General features: G+C 43.5%; 1 protein-coding gene across 1 annotated transcript; it reads right to left on the bottom strand.

Annotated features, from left to right (window-relative positions):
• Positions 1 to 1,049: 1,049 nt before the first annotated feature.
• On the bottom strand, positions 1,050 to 22,524 carry PPARA (peroxisome proliferator activated receptor alpha). Its single transcript, XM_056862267.1, has 6 exons — positions 22,287 to 22,524; positions 19,238 to 19,398; positions 15,455 to 15,593; positions 9,831 to 10,033; positions 5,903 to 6,350; positions 1,050 to 1,297 (listed from the first exon to the last, which is right to left on the bottom strand). The coding sequence occupies exons 1-6, from the start codon at positions 22,522 to 22,524 to the stop codon at positions 1,050 to 1,052; spliced, it is 1,437 nt and encodes a 478-aa protein (XP_056718245.1).
• Between the last annotated feature and the right edge of the window lie 4,618 nt (positions 22,525 to 27,142).

Genomic DNA, 27,142 nt, shown 5'->3' with positions numbered 1-27,142 from the left:
GTGGTTTGCAATGCAGCATGGGGTACCATTGGTATAGAAACACATATCCAATGCCCTCTTGGGTATTTCTGGTCAGAGGCCCCTACAGAGCAGCTTTTCTTTTGCAGATTTGTGGAAGAACCTACTGCTGGAACTCACAAGGATTTGCAGATTTGTGGAAGGACCTACAGCTGGTACTCATAAGGATTTGTGGAATCTGCTAGTACTTCCTGCCTGTCTTTGGATGCATGCCAAGAGGGCACTTAATGGTCAAAATTCATTTTTAGCCAGGCTGGTTACGAGACCGCCCCTTTCTCTTCCCATAATAGCTCTCCCTTGCCTTTTGTCTCTGTTTTCCCTGCCACTCCTGCCAGTGGGTCCTCCGATGCTCAGCAGATCCTCCTCCCTGCAATAAAACTGATCTTTTACCGGGGGGGGGGGGGGGGCCTCCAAGCCAGAATCAGAGCACCTGTAGGACTGGAACGTCACCAGGCTGGACAGGGGAAGGGGGAGAGAAGGCAAGGGGCAGTGTTGGGGGGCATATGTCTCTCTCTCTGAGTAAGACACCGATGTTCACTACAGAGTCTCTCCTTGGGATGGAAATGCAAGCTGAGAAACAGCTTTTTTGATCTGCTACCCACAGCCCTGACCTTGACACTGGTGAGGTCATCACTTTGGCTCTTCCTCTTCCTGCCATGTGACTGATGACATGTCCGCACTGATGTCATGACATGTGACCTCTGTCACATATTTGTAACCGCTTAGTAGGGGCCATCTGGAGAGGCTGAAAACCACTGCATCAGCAGATTTTGGGTTCAGCAGAACTAACTGCCTACTGCTGCCCGAATTTAAAGTCAGCCCGGATTATTGCCATATTCATAAGCACTACGCAACCTATCTTAAGTACAAAAATAACACCCCCCCGGCAAGAGAAATTCCAGTTAACTCCATTTTAGCTTCACTCGTGTTTTGAAACCAAAGCGCAGCAGAGAAAATTGTGCAAAGTAGTTTGTTCCCATCTATTAATATTGCTAACGTCTTTACATATCATACAAAACCCTTCCAAAGCCTTAATACATGTCCTTGTAGATTTCCTGTAGCAAAGGATGTAAATGTGCATCAGATTCAGTCTTCTTGATTATCTGAACAAGCTGAGCGTGTTCTGTGACAAGCTGCCGGAGGTCCGCCATTTTCTGTAGGAGTTTTGGGAAAAGGAAGGTGTCATCGGGGTGGTTGCTTTGCAAGTGAAGTTTTAGTACATGCACAATGCTCTCCTGCATCTTTTCAATGTGTCCTATGTTTTCAAGGCCCGGGCGATCTGTTCTCAAAAAACAAAAGCATACATCACGTCATTTGTAGAACTGTTAAGTTTGCGACAAGGGGAAGCAGATCAAGATATATCGCAGATAAACCGACTGGATTATAAAGTTACAAGACTATGCGACAATGTCGAGACTAACACACCTTCTCAGAAATCAACCTATGGAAGACTATGAACAGAAGTGGCAGCCATTGTTTGATAGATTTCCATGATTGAATTATGTATATAATGGAGTAGAACATGGTAGTAGAAGAGATATCAGTAATAGAGAATTTGTAAATGCATTCAGTTTTCAGGCTAGAGTGGTTTTATACTAAACGATAAACTAACATAGATACCGTATGTATGATTTAATTACTAGTAAGAAAGGAGAGAGCACAAGATTGTTAACTAAGGACTAATTATTTTTATTATAAAGTTAAGTATAGTAAATATAGCGAAGATAGTAATGATAGAAATCTATGAACCAAATTAAGATCAAAAAAGGGGTAAGGCTAAAGCTTTGTCAGAGGCTGGGACTGGAAACAACAAATGACATGTTAAAATCCCCTATCTGTTCCCCCCCTACTTTTTTTCTGTACCCCCTTTATTATGCAAATAAATAAAATATTTTTTTTAAATAAGATATATTGCAGATACAAAAAGCACAGTTTTCAAAGTAGTATCCCCTATTTAAACAGAACAAAGCCCCCTCTAATTACCTTAAGGAGTTGGTGGAACCTGAAAAGAGGAGAGCTTTTACAGTGGCCCGGTTACAAGTGTTTCCATCAGAAGTTATTCAAGGTAGATATGGTAGGTATTCCATATGGTCAACGATTTTGTCCCTGTTCTGCTGACCAGGTAGAAGACCTGCCACATGTTCTTTTCCACTGTGCCCTGTATACCACGATACGACCTAGATTGATCCAGTGCATACCACAGGTGTTGGTCTCAGAAGAAGAGCGAGTAAGATCCTTGCTGGCTGATGTAAATTTATCTATTACACAGAGAATGGCCTCTTTTTTCATTATAGCATTTAAACTAAGGAAACGTTTTAATAGGCCTGATAAAGGTAAAGGTCCCCTGTGCAAGCACTGGGTCATTCCTGACCCATGGGGTGACATCACATCCCAACGTTTACTAGGCAGACTTTGTTTACGGGGTGGTTTGCCAGTGCCTTCCCCAGTCATCTCCCCTGTACCCCCAGCAAGCTGGGTACTCATTTTACAGACCTTGGAAGGATGGAAGGCTGAGTCAACCTTGAGCCGTCTACCTGAAACCAACTTCCGTTGGGATTGAACTCAGGTCGTGAGCAGAGCTTGGACTGCAAGATTGCAGCTTCCCACTCTGCGCCACGAGACTCCTTAATAGGCCTGATACAGGTAATATAATGGCTTGATATGGTCCACAATATCCTGGTAAATTATTTTAATGGGGGGAGTCTTTGTTTTATTTCAATGTGTAGCAGTAGATGTTATTGTGATATTGGCTCAATATATTGCTGTGGGTTGATTTTTTTTTCTTGGTGTAGTTGGATTGTTAAGGTCTGTGACTACAACATGAATAAATTTGACTGATGAGGGAAGTTTGTGACAAGAAATTATCTATGTAGAGAGCCTAGCGAAAGGCCCGCCACGTTTACATCATCGATGTACAAATATTGCAGATCATGAGAGGGAGGGCACCTTGGCCATCTTCTGGGCATGGAGTAGGGGTCACTGGTGGTGTGGGGGAGGGAGGTAGTTGTGAATTTCCTGCATTGTGAAGGGGTTTGGACTAGATGACCCTGGTGATCCCTTCCAACTCTATGATTCTATTATTCTAACGGTGGAACGTGGGCTTGTGTTGCCCCATCAGCGGAGTTCTTTTTAGACTAACATCCCACAGCAATTATTTTACTAGTTTCATTACATGTTGTTATAGCAAGTTGGTGCCTTTAAATGCTTATCGCCTTAAACAATTCTGGGCGCAATCCATCTGTTGTGGGTCAGCCAGGACTGCCTGGCAGTGAGGACTCATCAGAGGAAGAGGGGCCCTGTGTAGCCAACCCAGAGCTAACAGAAGGCAACCAGCAAGGGACTGAGGCTCAAACAGAGCTGGGCAAGGAAGCACAGCCTCCCTTCAGTCCTGAGTCAGCAGATGGAGGGTGAGCAGTGGTGCCTGGCCCTCCCAGATCACCTACACCTTTGCAGCAATGTAGGAAGAGACTGCAAAGGGAGTTGCAAGAGAGAAGACGCAGTGCTCGCCTCCAGAACAGAAAGCAGCTGTTGGCTAATAATGGAGATGAGTTGTTGCAGGATTCTGACGGAATTAGTGGGAGCCAAGCATAAAAGGCTCTTGGGGAAAACTGTCGGGTGTGACTGCAACGAGTACAGCAAACACTTACCTGACACCATTCTGTTGCCTGGAACTTGGACCTTACCTTGATTAATAGTGCTGGCTAACCCTCGATAGCTGACCTTGGACTGAAAGCCTCTGGCTCCTGGAACCCTACTTGCTCTCTGCTACCAGGACGCTACAACCTGATACCTGGAGCCTGCTAATCAGTACACCATCCACTGTCGGTCCTCTTCCCTCCCTGCTCTTTAATTACTGCATTATGAGCCCCTCAGGCATGATCCAGAGCTTCGAGAAAATGGCAACCGGTTTAACAGTTTAGTCAAACGTCAATGCTGTCTGCAGTGAACTCGGTTGCTCACTAGTGTAAGCACAGCTCTGGGACTACGTTCAGAAGATAATGATCTAAGAAAGCCATTCTCAGAGCACCAAAACGGACTTAATTATAAAAGTCTATTAGCATGCTGTAACAAGAACGGTGATTTATTAATTACAAGTTCATTGGGCGAAGGAGAGTGACCTAAAAAGGGAAAATGTTAAGCGGTGGATGTGGGATGAAAGAAGTGACTACGGAAACTCTTAGCTGAAATAAGGCCTCAATAGGAGATCACTATACCAACATGGTTGCCAGGTCCCTCTGAACCACTGGTGGGAGGGTTTTGGGGTGGAGCCTGAGGAAGGCGGGGAGGAGAGGGACTTCAATGCCATAGAGTCCAATGGCCAAAGCGGCCATTTTCTCCAGGTGAATGGATCTCTTATCAGCTGGAGATCGGTTGGAATAGTAGGAGATCTCCAGCTGGCAACCCAATACACCAAACATATAGAGTCTAGTCTTCAGTGGAAAGTATGTTAAGAAAACGCTGAATTGTGCCCCACTGTCTAGTGCAAGGGTAGGCAAGCAGCACAGGAGAAGGTAAAGAAACTGAGCCTCTAAAGCAGTTTCTTGGTTTCAAACCTGGGTTCAGGCTTTTGGGCCTGCAAGGAGAAAAAGTTTATGAAGAAAAATAACTGTGCTGTCCTCGCTTGTAATTCAGCAAGCTGTGACCTTCAGCCACTGAGATAAGATCCCAGGTGCTGAGGGGAGGCAATCTTCACTCCTCAGCTCCAAGGCCACAACAGTGGTGCCAGTCAATTAGCTACTTTATTTATTATTATTATTATAATTATACATTACGTTCAGTTAGCAGAATTATGAGTCTTGGTGCAGACACAGACCATTTTGCTTGGGGGCCCAGGGCCAGATCTCTGCCAAGGCTGGCCGCACTTTGGTTGCCAGGTCCCTCTTCGTCACCGGCGGCAGGTTTTTGGGGCAGAGCCTGAGGTGGGCAGGGTTTGGGAAGGGAAGGGACTCCAATGCCACTGAATCCAATTGCCAAAGAGGCCATTTTTCTCCAGGGGAACTGCCCTCTATCGGCTGGAGATCAGTTGTAATAGCTGGAGATCTCCAGCTAGTACCTGGAGGTTGGCAATCCTAGCTGCACTGTAGGGCCCAGCGGTGCAGGAGAAGGCATCAGGGCATGGCTCATGCCCGTCACCCAGACCTGCACAGGCCCCAGCCAAGTCCTGCGATGCTGCATCCTCACTGGGGTTTGGCTTGCTCCAAGTGTGTCTGACCAAGAACCACCCATACCACCCTCCTGTAAGTTACCAGCTCACCAACACCTTCACAGGTAGACAATGCAATTTTCCTCTCTCACTTGGCCAAAAAGGTTGCCTGTCCCTGGTCTAGTGCTGCATAAGGAAGGGAAGTCCCCCTTCCTCATGATAACAACTTAAAAATATGAACAAACTCTGTACAATGCAACAGATTTTAAATGGAAAATAAAACATGAAACCAATACTAACGCAAATGAGCTTTTAACCAAAATGTATGTTTTCCAACCTCTTCCAGCCTGTCGCCTTGTATTGCTATATTTTTGTTTGAATTGTAACTCTTAACCATTCTCAACAGGAAGTTTGCGTTTAAAAATACTTATACTACAAGCAGAGAGATAACATGATTATGAGGACAGAACCCAATTTTTTGGGCACAATGTAATATAAGTAAAAAACTTACGGAAGGTATCTTTACCATCAGAACAGGCAAAGAGCCAAACTCGGCTGGAGCAGAGGGCACAAAGTTTCTAGTGCCAGCTAAAGTGGTATTTATTTACTCAAGAGTGATCTGTGTCTTATTTTTTCTTTAGAAAAAAACGGTGATGGTGGTTCATATTGATTTTTTACTTCTCGGTAAACCACCATGAGTTTCTTTGGTGGACAGAGAAGCTATTACTACTTAAATCTTACCTCCACAACAAATTATAGCAGCCACGAAGAGAGAGATGTCGCTGTCATCTAGCTCCATCGCATTGAATTTCATAGCGAATTCAAACTTTGGCTCCATAATGTCACAAAATGGTTTCCTTAAACTTTTGAGGAATTCTCGAGTGATAAAACCATTTCCATAGGCTACTAGCATCCCGTCTTTGTTCATTACAGAAGCTAACATGGCAAAAATGGCTTCGTAAACCCCGTATTTTAACAGCGTCACCTGATCGTTCAAGTCTAGGCTTGAGAAGCCGGGGATAGATTTGGCAAATTCGGTAAGTTCCGTTACAGCCTCGACCGAGGTGCATTGGCAGCAGTGGAAGATTCGAACCTCTGCCTCCTTGTTCTGGATTCCGTTGGCCACCAGCTTTGCCACTAGCGTCTTCTCTGCCATACATAACGTATCCATGTCATGTATAACAAATGGCTACAAAGAAAGATGCTCGTAAATGTTTTAAGACAGTACTTTCATTATTACTGCTATGCATCAAAATCCTTAAAGAGTTCTCTCCAGAACTTAACGTGACACCATGAAAAATGGGGATCCCTAACCCAACTGTGTCAAAAATATTTAGCATTGTGATAGCGTTAAGGAACAGTAGGGATACATCCAGTGAGTTTTTTTCTCCGGGCATTTGCTTACGGACATTGTCACGGTCTTATTTGCTCACTACTGAAAGTAGGAATGTACTCTACATTTTATAGCTTGAGTAGCTGGGGAAACCATTTATTTCACTTAACCACATACTTTAAGTATCGCCTCAGCATTCATTCACGTACCGTTTCTATTCCTCCAGCTCTTCCATGCAGTATTTGAAAGAATTAGTAGAAACAGAAAAACGGGCAGTTTTTAAAGAAGTTACCAGAATTTTTTTTAAAAATCCATACACCAACACTGTTTGAAAGATGTGGAAACGTTTTGCCTGCCCATTCCAATTTATAAAAGACATCACAAAATGCCCTATATTATGTAGAAGAGTTTTCTAAATTCTGAAACACAGGAGTGCCCAAACACTGTGATTAGATGTTGGACAGAAATGGTGCTTTCTTCTTTTCTCCCACATTCCATAAAGCTTCTTGACAATTAAAAGTCAAAGAAGATGCTGTATCAAAAGAGCTGGTTGAGGCTCATCCAAACTGACATGCATTCGATCAGCAGAAGTTTTGCCTTTTCTTACTTTGACCAGATGAGTCCCTGTAACGAAACCACAAGCAGCCTTCTGTTTCCAGATTGGTTTGCCACCTGGCATCAGGCGAGGGGAGCTGTGGTTTGAAACACACACATCTAAAGCTCCCCTGGGTTTACAGAGCCCATTTCTTTGCATCCAGACTACTATCTAGCCACAATCCTGTGATCCACCAACTGCGGTAAGCAGTCATAGAATACTTACTCAAAACTTATATAAACTGGTTGGATTATATGTGTTCGTTGCCTGAATAGTTTCACAGAAATACTAGCATATTAATTACTACTAATTCATGGTCTATTTTAATCTTTTTTTAAAAATGAGGACAAATAATTTTTTTTAGGCGACATTACAGATGAGAAAATAGAATCGCTGGAAAAATTTACGACAATTCCAAGCTGTTCATATTGTGGTTTTGAAAAAAGTACCGTTAAGATTACAGAGAAACGTACAAAGCATTCTCAGCTAGATCATGAACCTTACTGGAGGAAGAATTAGGAAATCACAGGCACCAAAAAGAACCTCCCTTCAGATCCTGGTTTTTCAGCATCTTAACAAGTCAATAAAAATGTCTTGGTTACCACAAGAAAGACCTCTTTCCAATCTGGTAGGCTTAAATATCACCTCCTCCAGCACAATAAGACCTCACGCCAACTCACAGTAAATTGAGAATTTTAAAAAATATAACTATTTTCACAAGCCACTCCAATTTATAAAATTATACAAAATGGACTATATTATGTAGAAGAGTATTTTTTAAGTATAACGATCTTTAAAATCACTAGTCCAGGAGGACTCCAAATTAAAGACACTTAGTGATTTCCAAAACGCAGAACCAATAGCCGCCCAAGGTTGATGGAGAATCCCAGCAGAGAATGAAACAGACAGGAGGCTCCTGTGTATAAAGTGCTATCAAATCGCAGCTGACTTATGATGACCTCAGCAAGGGGCTTTCAAGGCAAGTAAGAAGCAGAGGTGGTTTGCCAGTGCCTTCCTCTGCACAGCCTCTCTCTTTCTTAAAAGAAGCAGTTCCCTGCAGCTGCTGTGTGGGGACGGGTATAAACAAGTGAAGAAAGGTGATGTGCAGATTCAATCACACTTAGCTGTCTCCCAACTGAACATACTGAAAACACTTAAAGGCACAACCCAGTCAAGGTAAGAACTTCCAGCTTCAACCAATTAAGCATGTGGGTAACAATCTCAATAAAATAAACAGAATTTAAGAGTGGCTGGAGCATGATCCACCAGTTTTCTTCTCTGTCTCAAGCATTTATTTGCTTGCTTACTTCATTTATAGTTTGCCAGTGTGGTGTAGTGGTTAAGAGTAGTGGTTTGGAGCAGTGGACTGTAATCTGGAGAACCGGGTTTGATTCTCCACTCCTCCACGTGAGTGGCGGATGCTAATCTGGCGAACTAGGTTGGTTTCCCCACTCCTACACATGAAGCCAGCTGGGTGACCTTGGGCTAGTCACAGCTCTCTCAGCCCCACCTACCTCACAGGGTTCCTGATGTGGGAAGGGAAGGTGATTGTAAGCCGGTTTGATTATCCTTTAAGTGGTAGAGAAAGTGGGCATATAAAAAACCAACTCTTCTTCTTGTAGAGGAAGATGGTTCCTGGTGCTACACGTTCACAGACCTCCAAGGAAAAGGGACAGTAATCTCTCTCCCTGTCCTCTTTGATCAACTCCCTTTTATGCCCCCAACCCTTCATGACAATTTATACCTAGGGCGGCTGTTCCAGGACAGTTCCCACTGCCAAGTCCACCTTAATGGGACTGTTGCAAAACAGATGATGTGCGATTTCCCAATTACAGCAGCTGACTTCTGCGCAAACATCCCACTATGTGGTAATCAACTAATTAACTTGCACACTCATACTGACAACGTTTCCAAACTTCAGGCACAGTCGGTCCTTAGGAAAGCTTACAGCCCAAGTGATCAGAAAGCCATACACCTTTGCCCATCATTTTTAAACAGGGTACCCAGCAGATTCCTGTGTGAGACACAAGGCAGAACACCTCCAAGGGCAGCTGCAGTTTTGTAGAAGAAGAAGAGTTGGTTTTTATATGCTGACTTTCTCTACCACTTAAGGGAGAATCAAACCAGCTTACAATCTCCTTCCCCTCTCCACAACAGAAACCCTGTGAGGTAGGTGGGGCTGAGAGAGAGTGACTAGCCCAAGTTCACCCAGCTGGCTTCATGTGGAGGAGCGGGGAAACGAATCCAGTTCACCAGATTAGCCTCCACCGGTCATGTGGAGGAGTGGGGAATCAAACCCGGTTCTCCAGATAAGAATCCACCGCTCCAATCCACTGCTCTTAACCACTACACCATGCTGGTATTTATACTGAAAGCATCTTTAAAAAAAAAAAAAAGATGGTGCTTGATCAGGGCACCGTTTCCCTCAATTAATCCAACCAGTTAGTCAAACTCCGTGACTCAGGCTTAGTTTACTGATTATGTGCATTTCTTCTGTTTTGCAATACACACTACCCTTACTGGCCACAAACTTACTACAGACGGGCTTTTGCACCAGGTACAAAATGGTTACGAGCTGCCGCAGATGAGAATAGCTAACCTTATTGAACTTTCCACCTGCTATGAATCTCCCCCAATGTGCTGCCTAAGCAAGAGCAGCGCATGGTCTCTCTAGTACAAAACGGAACTTCCACTTCTGGTCTTACATGTACTTCAGTTCAATAGACGTTTCGCTTACTTACTGGATTGTTACTGGTTTTCCCTGCAAGGATGAGTCTGGCTTTCACCTTGTTCATATTAAAGTTCTTCAAATAGGCTTCATAAATTCTCTTGGCAAGTGATTTAAGATCTGCCATTTCAGCATTTTCTACACAATGTTCACCTGTTAGGACTTCAGCTTTCAGTTTTGCTTTCTCCGATCTTGGCATACGTCCAAATCGGATGGCTGAGGGGGAAACACGCATATAAATTGCACAATAATATATTTTTATTCAACAAGAAGCTTAATACTATGCGACACTGTGAGAACACAGCAGGATCCCAGCACCAGCAGTGAGAAAACTAAATCCAGCCGATACAACATCAGTAGGGTTGCCAACCTCCAGGTGATGGCTGGAGATCTCCCACTATTACAACTGATCTCCAGCCAATAGAGATCAGTTCACCTGGAGAAAATGGCCGCTTTGACAATTGGACTCTATGGCATTGAAGTCTCTCCGCTCTCCAAACCCTGTTGCCAAAATCTCCAGGTAGTTCCCAACTCTGAATTGGCAACCCTAAAAATCAGGCCCAAGATGCAGAACCACCTCCTCCCACATTGCCAAGCCCACCAATTAAGATCCCTCCCACAAGCCCTCCTCTTCGTGCCCTTGCATTCAGAGATGAGATAGGTGGCAACCAGAGTCAGGATCTTTTCCTTTCCTTTAATCCCTTAGAAGCTCCTTATCAATTGATCTTGAGCAGCATATATCTAGTGTTGGAGGGATATAAGGATTGAAACAAATCTTGCCACTGACACTGTAGCCTTGGGGTCCCTATCGCTTAGTAAAAAAGGCATTATGTCAGTCACAGAGGCATTAGATTTGTATGTTAAAAGGGGGAAAATATAGTGCAATCGAAGTTCCTCGTAAAAGCGGCATTCCAAAAGGGCATGAGCTAATGAGTCAATAGAGCCAGAAGAGCAAGGGCAGATCCTGTCTGAGTATGGTATATTCAGAATTCTGCCCTGCATTACCATAGAAGGGTTAGCATTCAATCTAGCCAAGCAAAAAGCTCTACAAAGACGAGGAGTTGTCAGATAATATGTATAGGCAGGCAGACCACATGGAGGGGGTATTCCGAAGAACTGGGATGAACAGATACGACGAGCACGGAAAGTAGTGCTGTTATAATCGAGCTCTTTAATGCGCTTTTTAATTTTGGTAAAAGCGTCAGTTTTCCCAAGATCTAATAACATATCCTGCGAGAAGCCCAACAACGACAGTTTCTCATCTAAGATTTTTTGCCATGAGGATTTAAAAGGGTCATGCTTCAGAGAAGATAGGAACCCCTCAGTGCTAAAGCACAGTTTAAGGTGTAGTTTAAAGGCGGCCAACCAAGTCCTAGCTTCAAGTGAAATTTGGTCAAACTCGGAACGAAGAGTAACGCCAGCAACACATCGAGGGGCATTTAGGAGTTTTCGTAAGAACTGAAGCAGTGGACGATCTATAGATTCATTGATGACTGTTATCCAGATAGCAACACCAAAGAGGATAATTGGGGTAATTTTCAGATTAAAAACCTGAATAGCCCCTGGAATATATTTGCCACCTTTGGTGTGAAAAAAGTTGACAATTGCACCAACCCCAGGTTTAATTTTGTTGGACACTGCTTTTTGATGGGCATTCCAATTTAGGTTATGGGAAAAAAGAATGCCAAGGTAAACAAACTCCTTGACTTGGTCAACCTCAAAGCCATCTAATACCCAGCGAAAAAGAGGCATTTTTCTCCTCTTAGTGAAGATCATCTTAGATTTATGATGGTTTATTTTAAGACCTTCCCTAGAGCAATACTCAGAAAAAGTTTGCAAAGATCTTTTCAAACCAATTCTTGTGCGGGACAGGAGAACTGCATCGTCAGCATAGAGTAGAATTGGGGTGGGATGACTTGCAGGATCTTTTCAGTGGTGGTACCTTGCTTGTGGAATGCCCTTCCCCTTGGGGTTTGGCCTGGCATCAATATTGCTTTTTTTAGGTGCCAGGCCAATCCACAGCTTTTATTTTTTAGCCAGGCATTTAATTAAGGGGTTGATTTCTTTAAACGCCATTTTAGTCTGGAAACTTATTTTAAGATGTCAGTGGTCTGCTTTTATGGCCTGTGCTTTTATGCTGGGCTGGGTTTTTAAATGGTAGATTTTAATTAATATCTTTTGCTTTCGTTATTTTTATTTTTGTACGCTGCCTCAGACAGGTTCTTGGAGAGGTTGCATAAACATTTTCTAAATAAATGCCAGAATTGTTCTTCCAAGATTTAGGCATGTGGTGGAAATCATGCCAATTTTCCTAATGTGGTGTAGCTATCCTACACTGCACATATCACCTGTATCAGAGACTCCTTCAATGGCGAGAACTTCTGGGAGAGTTTCCCCTGAACTTTTCATCTGCACAAGTCTCCGTTAGTATTTTTTGAATAATATGCAGTTTTTAACCCATAAAAACTGCTTGGATGTACCATACACTTGAGATGACCTGTACCTTAACTTTCCATAGTGATCTCTACATATTGCTTGTAAATTTGAAGGTGGAAGACCTTTACTCTTCTTCTGTAGATCCATGTGAAAAACATGTGGCCAAATTGATCTATGCTAAAGAGTTACACTTATCTTGATGCTCAGAGGACATGTTCTCCACTTGCCCTGGGCCTGCTATCTAAGGGTAATCTTCCTTCCTATATGGATTCTCTGGTTAGTCCAAAGTTATGTAGAATCTTTAAGCATTCAAGATTTAATTGCCCTTTTTCAATGGTTTTGCTGGGCCGTATGCTAAAGATCCCTTTTTCAGACCGGCTGTGTCCCTGCCCTCTTCAGTCAGTGGACTCCTTGGTACATATCCTTTTGCACTGTCCTTACATATACCAATTTAGGCTAAAATTGATTATACCATGTTTTAACAAACGGTCCACATCTCGAGCAACTTTGGAGCAAAAGGTTCAGTTCCTCTTAGAGGACTCTGACCCTCAGCGTACCTGTTTTGTTGCTCGTTTTTTAGACGCTGCAGAGAAGAGACGAAGGGAGATTATGTTAGAGATGGGGCTTATTTAGGTTTTATGGTTTTATCGTTCCAGACCTCCATCTAAGAACAGGGGAAAAGAAAGAAGAAGTGATCTCTACAGTCTTTTGAAAGTGGTGCCTAGAACAAGGAACTCAGTCATGCAGAGAAGACCTTCTCCAGCTCTGGAACAACCTTGCTCCTGAGTTCCAACAAATCCAAAACCCCAGTATTTTGCACGAGTAGCAACACCTTCCCATTTGGACAAGTATTTAGCAATCAGAGATGGAAGGGAGGTTCCTTCTCATGGTATTTTTAAAATACTTTTATGTTCTAAGTCTTGTATTATTTTCAAATTTGTTGCAAGCTTCAGCTGCTCATGGCAAGGCACATTAGAAATCTAAATGAGTAAAATGTTTTGGGGGAAGTAGGGAGATAGTCAAATTAGCACAGTGAACAGCTATGTAAATTCAAGAATTACTGTTAAATTCTGTTCAGATGAATGAGATGAGCAGTTTCTTTATCATATCTATTTATTTATTATTTCAACTTACTATCCCGCTCTCCCTGGCCAAGACCGGGCTCACAGAGACAGAAGTGCTAGTCGGGTTATACAGGGAGCTTTGTTTACAAGAAGCATGTCATATGTCATGAGTCAGCCTGCAGAGACCTCCTCTGACGAAGGGGAATTAGAAGCCAGAACAGAGGGTCATCCTCAGGCAGAAGTCCCACAGGAACAACCACAGGGACTACAGCCTGCCAGAATAGAGGATCAGCCAAAGTCAGGAGATGACTCACCATGCCTGCAGCCTGCCAGCTCAAGGACTCCAGTTGGACCTGACACCTTGCAACATGCAGTGTCTCCAGAGGCCTCGCCAAGGCCACTGGAGCAGAGAAGAAAACAGGTCCGTCTGGCAATGCAGCAGAGACGGCAAAGGGCTAGACTGAAGGCTTTACAGAGGAACCTCCTCAGTAGCAGTGATGAGGAAGAGCAGGGCTGAAGCACCACCTGTGAACTCAGCCTAATCAGCATCAGCTGGCTCTGCTACAGCAGCAGGGGAAGGGATTTAAGCCATCAGTTAGGCTTGTGCAAGCAACTTGTCACCAACCTTTTTGTGTACCGGCCTTGTTTCCCTGCTATCCTTTGGATTCCTGGTATCCTGACTTCTTGGACTGGCTTTGACTAACGACTTGGACTTCCCTTGCTGGTATTGAGATCTTGGACTTTGCCTGAACTGTGAATGACCTTGGACTGTTCCCCAGACTATGCTTCCAGCCCTCGCTCCTTGCCTGCACCATGACATCATATCACTTATTAGACACTTCAAACATACAAAGAAACTAGATGGCAAAGTATTATAATGTGCGTTAGCATAATGGCTAAGAAGAGCTGACACCCTTCTTCCCCGCAGCAATGAATTTTAAGTTTTGATTCTGCTTCAGCTGGTTGGGTTGGTGACCTGTCATGCTGCTATGTTCAGAAACCAAACTGATGGCATTTTATTGCTGGATTTTATAGTTCTTGCTCACTGCCCTGGGATCCTGACAGCTGTATACAGCCCATAAATCTCTAGGAGAAAATAAAACAGCCCACCTCAAAATAAACACTCGGTTTTATCATTCCGACACTCAAGAGACAGCATGGCAAATGCCACTCTGTGCTACCGCACAAGACAGCAGAGGGCCAAAACCGTAGGCACCTCTACCTATCATAGGAACTACAGAAATACAAGACTACACTATGCATTCTGCTAGAATAACTGTGGAAAGAAAAATGGGTGTGTGCTTTTATCCTATCACCTATGACTCTTATTTATAGTGTTCAACAGCTGACTATAGAGAATTCTGTTCCTTTTGCTTTCTCATGCCATAGCAAGTAATTAGGAGCCAGGTGGCACAGGATGGTAAACTGCAGCACTGCAGTCAAAAGCTCTAAGCACAACCTGAGTTCGGTCTCGATGGAAGTCGATTTCAAGTAGCCGGCTCAAGGCTGACTCAGCCTTCCATCCTTCCGAGGTTGGTAAAATGAGTACCCAGCCTGCTGGGGGTAAAGTGTAGAAAACTGGGGAAGACAATGGCAAACCACCCCATAAGCATAGTCTGCCTAGTAAACACATTATGGGTCAGTTATGACCCAATGCTTGCACAGGGAAGTTCCTTTACCGAGGAATTAAGGCAGCTGTGCTGCTCACTAAGGGCTGGACTTACAGAGTAAACAAAAATAATGTGGCATGTCTTTACCCTTGAAATGCAAGTTCTCCTAATGGAGAATGGTGAGCCGAAGGAAGGCAGCCATCAGCTTATTCGGCAATAGTGTGCAATGTTTCATGCGATGCTCTCCTTCGCTTGAGTGAGAGGTCTGGCAAGCAGAACATCTCTGGATTTAGTTTCAGCTTTTCTCAGGCAACACTCTAGTACAAGGTATCAGGCAGCCCCTTCCCTTTGCTCAAGTGGAAGGGATCCTTGGGATTCAACCAATTATTCTTTAGCACTGCACTTAAGTGGGCATTGATACTGGCTTTAAAGACAATCCACGGTGACTGCTTAAGTTATCTGATGTCCCCTACTCCAACTGGGTCATGGTGGAGGTAAAAAAAAAAGAAAAGGTCACTCTTACCTACCATTATGAGACATTCCAACAGAAAGGCACTTTTGAAAACGACAGTATTGGCACTTGTTACGATTTTTTTTCTGAATTTTGCAGTTGCGGTCGCATCTATCGTAGACTAGCTTTAGTCTGATCGTTCGCCTAAAAAAGCCCTGTGAAAAATGTGAAGAAACAAGATCAGTGAACGCTATGCAATACTAAACACTTATTTACCTAAACAAGCTGTTTTCCCCTTTTAGTCACCATTCAGCTACAAGAAGTTACAGTAATAGGAAGAAATATCATGCAAAAAAATAACTTGCGCATTAATATGTCATGAAAGGCTATGGTGAATATTTCTGGTCCTGTGATTACGTATCTTCACAGTACCTATTACATAACCAGTGATTTAAATGTCATTTGATAACATAGCCCTGAAGTTTAAAGTACACCTTTCCTGGAAAGGCTATGGGTGGAATCTAAAAGGATCATGTGTGAACTTTCATCGGCAAACAGAGGCTTTGGCTGATGCAGGAAACACGCTTACCCATAGAATAGCAGCAAGAAAATCTAGAGTGTCACAACATGCAAAATCCTGATAGTTATAACCACTCTAGAATAGCAGTGCTACATGTCAGACTGTAAAGACGCAATAGTTTTTTCCCCGAGTTCAAGGCAGTTTGAAAGGCAGAACCCTGCTCACGCTGTTTACACTCGTCCCATGATCACCACCAGTAAACAGGTTTCACAGGTTTTTATTATAATTTTCCTCCCCCCCTTTGCAATAATATAAAACCTACATTTGCAGAGAGGTGAAAACACCAAAAGGAACTCTTTGCGCTGACATCTGAACTTGCGGCTCACAGTCTGCGGCCCTGTGTCAGCTGTGCTGGTAGAACGAACACAAGCCGGGGGGGGGGGGTCCCTGTGACTCATTATAAGCTTTATGATTGTACTGGGGGCATGTTGGGCTGTATATTTTTATCGTGTTTATATTATATGTGCATTTAATTCTGTAGGCTGCTTTGCGTTCCTAGTGCAAGATGAACAGCATGGAAAAATCTTTAGAAGAAGAGTTGGTTTTTGTATACCAACTTTCTCTAACACTTAAGGAAGATTCAAACTGGCTTACAATCACCTTCCCTTCCCCTCCCCACAACATACACCCTGTGAGGTAGGTGGGGCTGAGAGAGCTCTAAGAGAGCTGTGACTTGCCCAAGGTGACCCAGCTGGCTTCATGTGTAGGTGTGGGGAAACCAGCTTGGTTCACCAGATTAGTGTCCGCCGCTTTTTCGGCCCTGGCCCCGGCCTGGTGGAATAGTCTTCCTGGTAACATCAGGGCCCTGCGGGACCCTAAGGAGTTCCGCAGGAACTGTAAAATGGAGCTATTCCACCAGGCCTATAATTGAGGACAGCCGCAAGAAGATCCATCTTTACTGGCCTCCCCATCCCGCCCCCATCTTGAAATCAGGGGGGCTGATCTGCTGACATTTGTCGCTGTGGCACCTAGGGTTAGTTACGGCCATCTGAGTAGGGGTTTAATGGTTTTAACGATTATGGTTTTAAGGATGTATTGGATTTATATACTGGATGCACTTATGTTTTAATTACTGTTATCCGCCCTGAGCCTGGCTCGCTGGGAATGAGGGCGGGTTATAAATTTGAATAACAACAACAACAACAACAACAACAACAACAACAACAACAACAGTAGTAGCTTGATCTCAGAACTAGCATAAGGAACGTTTGGCAGGCAATTTATTCCTCATGGAATACAGGCCGGGCATATCTCTTGTATTTTCCAGTGTTCTGCAGGCACCTCCAGTTCCCAGCCATTATCTATCATGGCTCTTCTCCAGGGAGTGTCCTTGCTATTTTGCCCTAGTCCAATTCTTGCAATTGTTTTTGTCAAAAAACCCTCCCAACACTCATTTTGCAGCTTGTTGCCAACTAAGGGCATCTGCAGCCACCGACATTTTGTTACGACAGCACCCAAGGGTGAACACATTGAGAAAGAACAAGAATAGTTTTATTCACACTGAAACCATTGTGCACATTACAGAGATATCAAACACAGACAATTTTCAGATACAGCAACATACACCAAGACTGGCTTCCCAACCAATTCGCTTGACATCTATTCCAGACTGAGTATTTGCAACAAGGCTGTTTCACATGTTTCAAACAAAAACAAGCACAGCAAACCAATCGTATATTTGCTTACACCATATTTCAGGAACAAAAATCATATTTCATGTAAGCCATGGTCTAGTATGCAGTTTTAAGGAAACATAAAAAAGACACAAAAAAACCCATGCTGCAATTCCAAACACATTTGCTGTTTTCCAGAGCTTATCTCCAAGTAAAAATGCTAGACCCCTAACAGCACAATCCTACGCAGAGTTTATAGACTCTACAGTCTTGATTTCAATCAGCTCCTGCTAAAGTAACTCTGCATAGGATTTCACTGTTGTGTTAGTGGCCGGACCGCTCCAGCTACCTGGGATTCCCTGAGCGCATACAGAACCAAGGCTAGCACAACAGCAGGGCACTGCTCCACATAGATGAACCATTCTTTCAGGGATCTGGAAGCCATCTTTGTGTCTGTGTGATACCTTGGAGCTGGAAGAGGAGATTGTCACTTTACATTTTCTCCCCACCCGCCGTGTGAAAGGCTGACAGACAATGAGAACGACTCAGCTTCCCCTCGCAAATTAAATTGGGCGCTCCTGGCAGCCACTTGGCAAACACTGAGAACTTTAAATCTCATCAACTAGGTAATCAAGGGTATTCAAGAAAAAGGTCTAGCTATTCTCCTGCATACCCATCAAGACAGTCATCAGGCATTCAGAGGAGACTGAGCAAAGATGTCCTCGCTGACTCACACCCATCCTGAGAACCTACTCAGACATACCCTCAGATTCCAATATATATACCGCACAATCGCCAGCCATTAATCAAGCAATCACACAAACACTCTCTTTTTACGAGAGAAACAATAAACCTCTCCCCTCATTAGTCTGGACCCTGGAGGAGCAATTGAAGTTATTTGTCCCTAGTAAAGCTTCCTTTGCAAGTTACCTCATACTGCCTCAGGATCCATATTGGGGTATAAATATTACTCCTTTGGACATTCATAGTGTGTGTGTGTGTGTGTGTGTCTTGGATCCAACATCCACTGCTTGCATGTAGGGTTACTCTCTATTGCTCCCAGAAACACTGGTTCATTTCTCCCTCACAGCTGCTTTCATCGGACGTCACTCTTCTAGATAGGTAAATATTACCCAAAGCCTAATTCCATCTCCCACCCTCCACCCCTTACTTTCCTTAGCTCTTGTGTGAGTTGTGTGTGTCTTTATATTGTGTGCTTGAAATCCTTTTAAAATAAAACCCAATTTTATTGGAACCCACTTATTTATTGAGAGTTTTCCAAAGGACTTATTCTTGTATACAAAGGTTCAAAGATCCCAACCTTTCAGAAGGCTTAGTCTCCCACGCTAATTCCCCCAACTAAAGCGGAGACTATCGAATTCAGGTAACAGTTGGTCTTCGCAAATGTCCTTCTCTTGATCAGGGCCTAGGTGACTGATTGTTAGAGCTTATTTTTCCCTTACTTTGGTTACAAGCTGTTTCAGTAACAGGGACTCCACCTCCACCCCCAAATCCCTTTCTAAGAATCAGGCAGGCCTTCATTAAGAAACACACATTTGTGATGCTCACATTTGTGCAATCCTGTCCAGAGTCACTCTGTCCAAGTTAACTGACATCAACTGTTACCCTCCAACATCTCTTAGCCATTGGATGTTGCTGACAGTACCTTACAACCTTCACAAGCGTGAACTCCATAATGGTATCCAGAAGCTTTATCTCCACATATTCTACATTCAATGTTTAATATTGCACCAGGTGGTTCGTCTTTGCTACCTGGAGCTGTCACAAGATTCACAGACGAAGGACTTGATGCTGGTGAGAGAGAATCTGATGGGGAGGGGGGAGAAAATATTAGCAAATGCTATAGAATGCATTTTCTTAACTACCAGTATTCCAGAAGTTATCCATATCAGTAAATAAAAAAACCCCTTACTTTTCAGATGTCAGAAAACCATCATGTAATATCCTTTTAAGAAAAATGTAGCATACTTTAAAGGGCTTGTGAAGGACAGCCTTAGTGGGAAAAGAAAGCTAAAGCAGCAACCTGTAAGGACAGGATTAAAGGTAAAGGTCCCCTGTGCAAGCACCGGGTCATTCCTGACCCATGGGGTGATGTCACACCCCGACGTTTACTATGCAAACTTTTGTTTACGGGGTGGTTTGCCAATGCCTTCCCCAGGCATCTTCCCTTTACCTCCAGCAAGCTGGTTGCTCATTTTACCGACCTCGGAGGCTGAGTCAACCTTGAGCTGGCTACCGGAAACCAACTTCTGTCGGGATCGAACTCAGGTCATGAGCACAGCTTGGACTGCAGTACTGCAGCTTAACACTCTGCGTCACGGGTCTCCTAATACAGGATCGGGGAGAGGCAATCTCAGGAAGAGTGATTTTGACCCATGCTATAGCACCATAATGTTAACAATGACCTCAAAATCCAACAGTATCTCATTTTGTCACTGAGTTAGGTTTTCCTCCTCTCTGGAGTCCTCACTGGATTGGATTCTGATGAACAGCATGACAAAGTTGCATTAACATTTTGCCATACTGCTATACATCGAATGCTCTCCCGATGTATTAAAAATAAAACTGACTGAGGCTTTCTTAGCTGCTGAAAGGGTAGGTCAATGTCATTTTCAATATACGATACCAGAAGGGCGTACAGGGCATTCGTTTGCTTGGAAGTGCAACTCTGAGACTAGGAATGTGAACGAGAAGACTGGGTGGTGTGCACATTTGCAATAAAACAATACAAAAGAGAAACAAGACGCTGACTGTGGAGAGCAAGCAAAGGGGAAATGTCCCGTCCCCACGTTCTCCACTCCAACTAGAAATTTGAGAATTTCGATGGCACACCTTCAAAACCAAATCTTCTGTAGCAGAGAGGGACTGAATTGTTAATTAGATCTTTAGGAATTGAGTTGTCCTTACTTGATTAAAAGCTGGGGAATCAGAGGCGTAATGGGAAATATCTAGGGTTGCCAACTCTGGCTTGGAAAATTCCTGGACATTTGGGGGTGGTATCTGGGGAGGGCAGAATTCCAGAAGGGCAGAGATCTCAGTGGGGTATAATGCGATAAGAGTCCACGCTCCAAAGCTGCCATTTCATCCATAAAAACTGAAGAAAGGCCCTGCTGGATCAGACCAAGGCCCATCAAGTCCAGCAGTCTGTTCACACAGTGGCCCAACCGGTGCCTCTAGGAAGCCCCCAAACAAGACAACTGCAGCAGCAGCATCCTGCTGCAGTTGTACCTCCATGTGCAGTTGTACCTCCATGTTTGTGGCTTCCTGGAGGCACCTGGTTGGCCACTGTGTGAACAGACTGCTGGACTTGATGGGCCTTGGTCTGATCCAGCAGGGCCTTTCTTATGTTCTTATGGATGGTGCCAGTTTATACAAACAGCCCTTTCTGGCTAGAGTGAACAATCCTACTGTGATTTTTAAGAATGCCCAACTGTAAGTACTTTTAGGTGTGAGTCTCTGTACCAAAGTTTGACAAAAGATGGAAGCTTTCTTTGAAAAGTGGGAGAATATGTCAATCACTCAGGACAATGCTGTACACTTGAAAGTTGGCAAAGGAACTTCAAAAAGAGACACCAGTGAAAAATTGGTGAATTAATCATCATCATTATTTATTAGATTTATAGGCCACCCTTTCCTGGCTAAGGCCAGCCTCAGAGTGGCTCACAGCCTTTTAAAACAGTTTAAAATCATCCATACAATATAAAACATTTACAATGATAAAAACCAGGCGCCTTCTACTATAACAGCAGCAGTATAATATTCAATACCAGTTTGCAGGAGTGTAGCAGAGGTGGAGCAAGGAGAAGGAGGCGAGGCCAACCAGATGGAAAACCATCGCTGTCCTCGACCATATGCCTGGTGGAACAGCTCAGTTTTACAGGCCCTGCGGAACTGCTTTAAGTCCTGCAGGGCCCAAATGTCACTGGGCATAGCGTTCTACCAGGCAGTGCCAGAGCCAAAAAGGCTCTGGCCAAGGACAGCCGGATTCTCTTTGGGCCGGGGATCACCTGTAGGTTCTCTCCAGTTGAGCAAAGTGCTCTTATGTTTGATATTATTAGCCAAGGGCTTAATATGTCTGACAGCTTTTCAGCCTCTCTAGGGGCTAAATTGGTTACCACAACTAAGGAGTCTGTTAACACTGGTTATAATTTCTGAAGACTGGTAGGCCAAGGGCTGGTGAGGTTGCAGCTCATAACCATAACTCCCCAGCAGCCTCTGTTGGAGATGCCAGAGATTCACATGGGGCTTAGGTTTCATGTCATCCACTTTACCATCATTTGTTTTGTATAGGGTTGCCAACCTCCAGGTACTAGCTGGAGATCTCCCGCTATTACATCTAATTTCTAGCCAATAGAGATCAGTTGCCCTGGAGAAAATGGCTGCTTTGGCAATTGGACTCTAGGGCATTGAAGCTCTGCTTTCCCCAAACTCCACCCTCCTCAGGCGTCGCCCCAAAAACCTCACGCTGGTGGCAAAGAGGGACCTGGCAGCCCTAGTTCTGTATGGTCAATAGAGTCAAATTCCATTTTACTATCATTAGTTTTGCATGGTGGACAGAGTGAAATTCCATATCTGATTTCTGCAATATTCTAAACCAGAACTATTAAAACTATACTACCCATTATAACAACACAAAATAAAAGTCTGAATAAATGCCACAGAGATTGATCAATTCCAGGTAACAGAATTCCTACCTGTAATGATTGATCCATCGGATCCAGGTCCATTCCCCAGAGACTGGAAATCTGTTATGCTCAGTGCTCCTGAGCTATCCCCACTCATTGACTGAGAGAGCTCCTTTATGTTCTCCATATCTTGTAAAAAATCTCCAGATAAAGGGCTTTCAAGATCCTCCTCCTCTAAGGGGATGAGGGGGCACAGCAGGCTCTCTGTGTCCACCATGTTGGTCAGGCAGGGTATGTCAGCTGACATTCATGAAATTTCTGAAAGCGAGACATCTCTCTTAGCAAGGCCAAAGCAGCAATTGATCACACTTTAACCCCTTCCCACCTCGGACAAGCTCAAAGTGGTGTCCATGGAGTCATTTTATTCTCTAACAGCTCTGTGAGGGAACTCAAGCTCTGACTTGCCCATCCCTACCACCCAACATGGCCCAGTAGGGAAAACTGGAAACTGGGTTTCCTATGTTCTTTGTAGCCTCTACCTCACAGTATACAAAACTTATTCGTTTGTTTATTGAGGAGATTTCTGTGCCGCCTCGCCAGATTCCTGCTTGAGATGGCTTACGATTAAAATAATAAATTGGCCATGTAAAAACAACAAGCCATTTAAAGCAAGTCATGGGACATAAATAGCATACAACTATCCATAAAAGATACCTCAGACCAAAGCAAAGCAGACCATTCAAAAGGCTGGAAAGATGAAACATCTAATTAAAAGCTGGGTCAAAAAGATGCATTTGGGCCTGGCGTCTAAAACAGTATAAAATCGGGAATCAATAGTATCGTCTTTATTTAATATCTAAATTAATTTGTATGAGGTAATATTATTGTCCACAAGACCTTATGTGAAGGTCAGCTGGTCATGGCAGCAGCACCCAAATGACCATGCTGAGATTACAAGTGGTTACCATGATGATCCTAGCCAGGCCTGGTTTTTGTGGCGGCATTACGTGTGTCAACCACAGCTTCTGTATGAGTGGTGTTTGTACTAGCAACCCAATTCTCGCTATGGCAGCAGCTTGAAGTTCCACCACCATTACACAAATGCATGGAACCACAAATGCAATGAAACCAAAGGTATGCACACAAAAGCATCTCTCCTTCTGGAAATTTTAAAATTGTATACATCAGAAAATATGAACCGCATGATCTTTACAACATAACAGAGATGTGCAAATATACAAAAACAAGTCACACAGCACTCTGGGAGTCTGTGCCCATTTCAAGGTAGACCTTTTCAGACGTTCTCCTTGAAGACAATGGCATCTGCTCGCCTGCTTCAAACTAAAATTCAGTTACTTCCTTCAGCGGCTCTGGAACGTCTATCCAGTTAAACGCAGACCCAGCACTTTTCCAGTTCCAGATCATAACTGCAAAGTCAATTTCTAAATAGCCTTTGAAATAAACAAAACAATTCTGTATTTAGTCAGAAAAAGCAGTGTATTGAATAGCACCATACTCAAGTCTTCAAATTTTACCCTCGTGAGGTTCTTTAGCTCAAGAGACCAAGCCTCAACAGTGCTTACAAGTTGGACAAACGCTTTCTCTTTTAAGGATACATGGCAAAGAATCAGATGTGACCTTACAGACAGACCCCTTTGCTTAAAATACATACTCCTAATTTATAGAATAGGACCAACAATCTAACATGGGGAAACACATATGAGAAATTAACGCTCATGTTTAATGGGTCACAGTCTGGCTTAAAATGGATACTAATTGCTGAGCATGTGCAGGGATTCTTTAGATTCAAGATATCCTTGTACCATATCTGAGAAATAGTAAATAGGCATTTTAATGTTGTCAAACACACAGGTTCAAAAGTCTTCATGAGAGTCTTCAAGAAGAATGTCTAAATAAGTTTTCCATCAAAACAGGAAGTCTACCAGACTCCTATGACTTATTTTGATACATTTGTACTATTTTGATACATTTGTACATCTCTTTGCTAATGTTAATCTTTTCTTATGTATCAATTTTCAACGTGGCCAAATCTGTAGATACTTTATTCCAGAGACTAAAGCCATTGAACACAGAGATCATTGTGGTGGATGGGTGGGAAGAAGAGAAGGAAGCAGGGAAAAGGGATTGATTGATATTGGAGTAGCCAGGAGGAGGGAAAGAGGAAATGGTGTGGGAAGGGATATACGGGGTAAATGAGCCCCCCCCCCCAGTAAATCCTTGTGGGTTCCCCACTGTGCAACTGGGCCTGGCAGCTAGCACCATACCTGAGTTTTCGCATAGAGTTTTCGCAGAGAGAGGCTGCCAGGGGGAGGGAAGGACGAAAAACTGAAGGTGGGAAGGCAGATAAAGGCAAGCTCAATGGTGGGTGGGAAGGAGAGAAGGAAGCAAAAAAAGGAGGGGAGAGGCTATGGGGGCTTCCAGGGGCTGGGGAAAAAACAGTGGGGCAGGGGGAAATAAGATGCCCCCCTGCAAGTCCTTGAGGGTCCTCCACATAGATATTCATAAATTTTGATATAAAAAGCTGGCCCTCTCTATCTTTGATCTGTTGATATTTGTGCTTGTAGTTTCGTGGAACTGTTACTGCTACCCCTTGCTCGTTCTGTCTACTGCCATACAACTGGCACATCTAGTACTTGATACTGGACTTCTACATATGGACCTTCACCTGAGCCTAACATGGCTATCAACAGATCACCAAGAGGCCACCTCATATGCTAATAAACACAGATGCCCAGATTGCTAAAATCTGAGTCATGGAAGCCTCCATAAAACGAAGAGACTGAATTAAAAATATTCTGTCCTTCTGTGCTCATGCTCACCTACTGTTCAAATGCGCCTGCTACAAGTCATTAGACCAGCGGTTGCCAACCTTTTTTGCTTGTGCACCCCTTGGCAGCCCATTTCCAAAAACTGTACCCTTCATATTATCAAAATGTTTGTAATTGATATAGTTGTGTTATTTCTAATGCCTTTTCCCGCCATTATTCAATTTCCCCCCGCATACCCCTAAATGTCCTGGTTCGTACTCCTGGGGGTATGTATGCTCCAGGTTCGGAACCACTGCATTAGACCAATCAAAGTATACATTCATACTTTCTCAGTAAGCAGTGAAACACACACACAGCTATGCCTCCCTATTTGCTCCCAAGGCACCAAGAAGGTCTTTGGACAACATTTTCTCTTTCTAAATCTTTTCCCCGGGAAGTCTCACTAAATTCCATACTTCCTAGAGCAATATCTATCTGAAGGTACTTAGATGGTACATTCAAATCATGTGCTATGCTCTGAATGGATGCAGAAGTGCCCCCACCCTCAAGGCTGAATTCTTGGCATCTTTAGCAAAAAGAATCTGAGGCAAATGGTCTAAACTAGATGGACCAATGGTCTGCCTCTGTATAAATTAATTTTAAAGGAACACATGACACCCTATATTCCTTCCTAAGTTCATAAAGTACCATATACATTTTTCACCTCTGTGCAAATACATTGCTTTAGTTCTTAAATTGCTATTATGCATATTGTAACAATTATTGCTACCCCCAAAGCAGGCAAGGAGCCCCGTGGCGCAGAGTGGTAAGCTGCAGTACTGCAGTCAAAAGCTCTGCTCACGACCTGAGTTCGATCACAACGGAAGTTGGTTTCAGGTAGCTGGCTCAAGGTTGACTCAGCCTTCCATCCTTCCAAGGTTGGTAAAATGAGTACCCAGCTTGCTGGGGGTAAAGGGAAGATGACTGGGGAAGGCACTGGCAAACCACCCCATCAACAAAGTCTGCCTAGTAAACGTCGGGATATGATGTCACCCCATGGGTCAGGAATGACCCAGCGCTTGCACAGGGGACCTTTACCTTTTACAAAGCAGGCAAATAAGTAGGTCAATATTTTTTTAAAAAGCTACTACTAACCCTCCTTAAAATAGCACCCTTGACATTTTTAGCAATGCTCATTTGACTTTATACTTGTACTGGTTAAATTTCTCCCAGCCTTTAGGCACAACACCTAAACTGTCGCTGTAAGCAGCTCATAAGACCATGGAAGGAAAAGATTGGAGCAGGAGGAGTGATCTTAGTGATCTGTTGCTTTTTCAATAGCCCCTTCTTCCAGCCTGTCCAATCCCCACAGGAGGATACAACAAAACACATGTAAATTCAAATAAATGTTTTAAACCACAAATAAATATGCATACGCACATGATAGACCTCCTGCTCGAAGTTATTAACATTAACACGTCTTCCGTCTTGTGTGCAATGAAGGCACTTAGCAACAAAGACTTCGGAATGGGCAAACAAGGCATAAGATCACGCTCCAGCTATTCATAGTTTATGAATAATACTGTGCCACTATCAAGAGATGTATTCAAGGAAAATACATGTATCCATTTATATGCATGTATTCAAGGCACATGCTAAATACTAATTCTTTGAAGCTAATGGACAGGTTCTTGTGAGTTCCTCCCACACCCAGGACAATGTTTATGTGAGACTTCAACCCATCACATACATTGATGTATATAGGTCATTCATGCAGTCAGATCCTGAACATAACACTGGTAAACCCACTACTTACCAGTGGCTAGTACAAGAAGAAATGTCCCTTACATACAAATAGAGTCAGTGCCAAATATGCTGCCTTGCAAGGAATAAAATCACCAAGGAATTTAATCACGAAAGCAGAGGATACTTTTCTATTGAAGCCCTGGCTGAACTTTCAGAGGTTATTTAGGGTTTGGTGTTGAAGACCTCTAGGCCAACTGTCCTGAGGAACTTCAATATTCAGGCCAAGGCAGCCTTGAGTGGCCAGGCTAAGATTTTATGGGCACCATGAAAAATTGATATTAGTCATGATGCATACCTATTTGCCACAGTATCAGAGGAGCATACCTATTATATTAGGTGCTGTGGAACACA

Source organism: Euleptes europaea, chromosome 17 (genome assembly GCF_029931775.1).
Source record: "Euleptes europaea isolate rEulEur1 chromosome 17, rEulEur1.hap1, whole genome shotgun sequence".
NCBI lineage: Eukaryota > Metazoa > Chordata > Lepidosauria > Squamata > Sphaerodactylidae > Euleptes > Euleptes europaea.
Note: the sequence above shows the minus strand (reverse complement) of the source record. Positions and strands in the feature narration are given on the sequence as shown.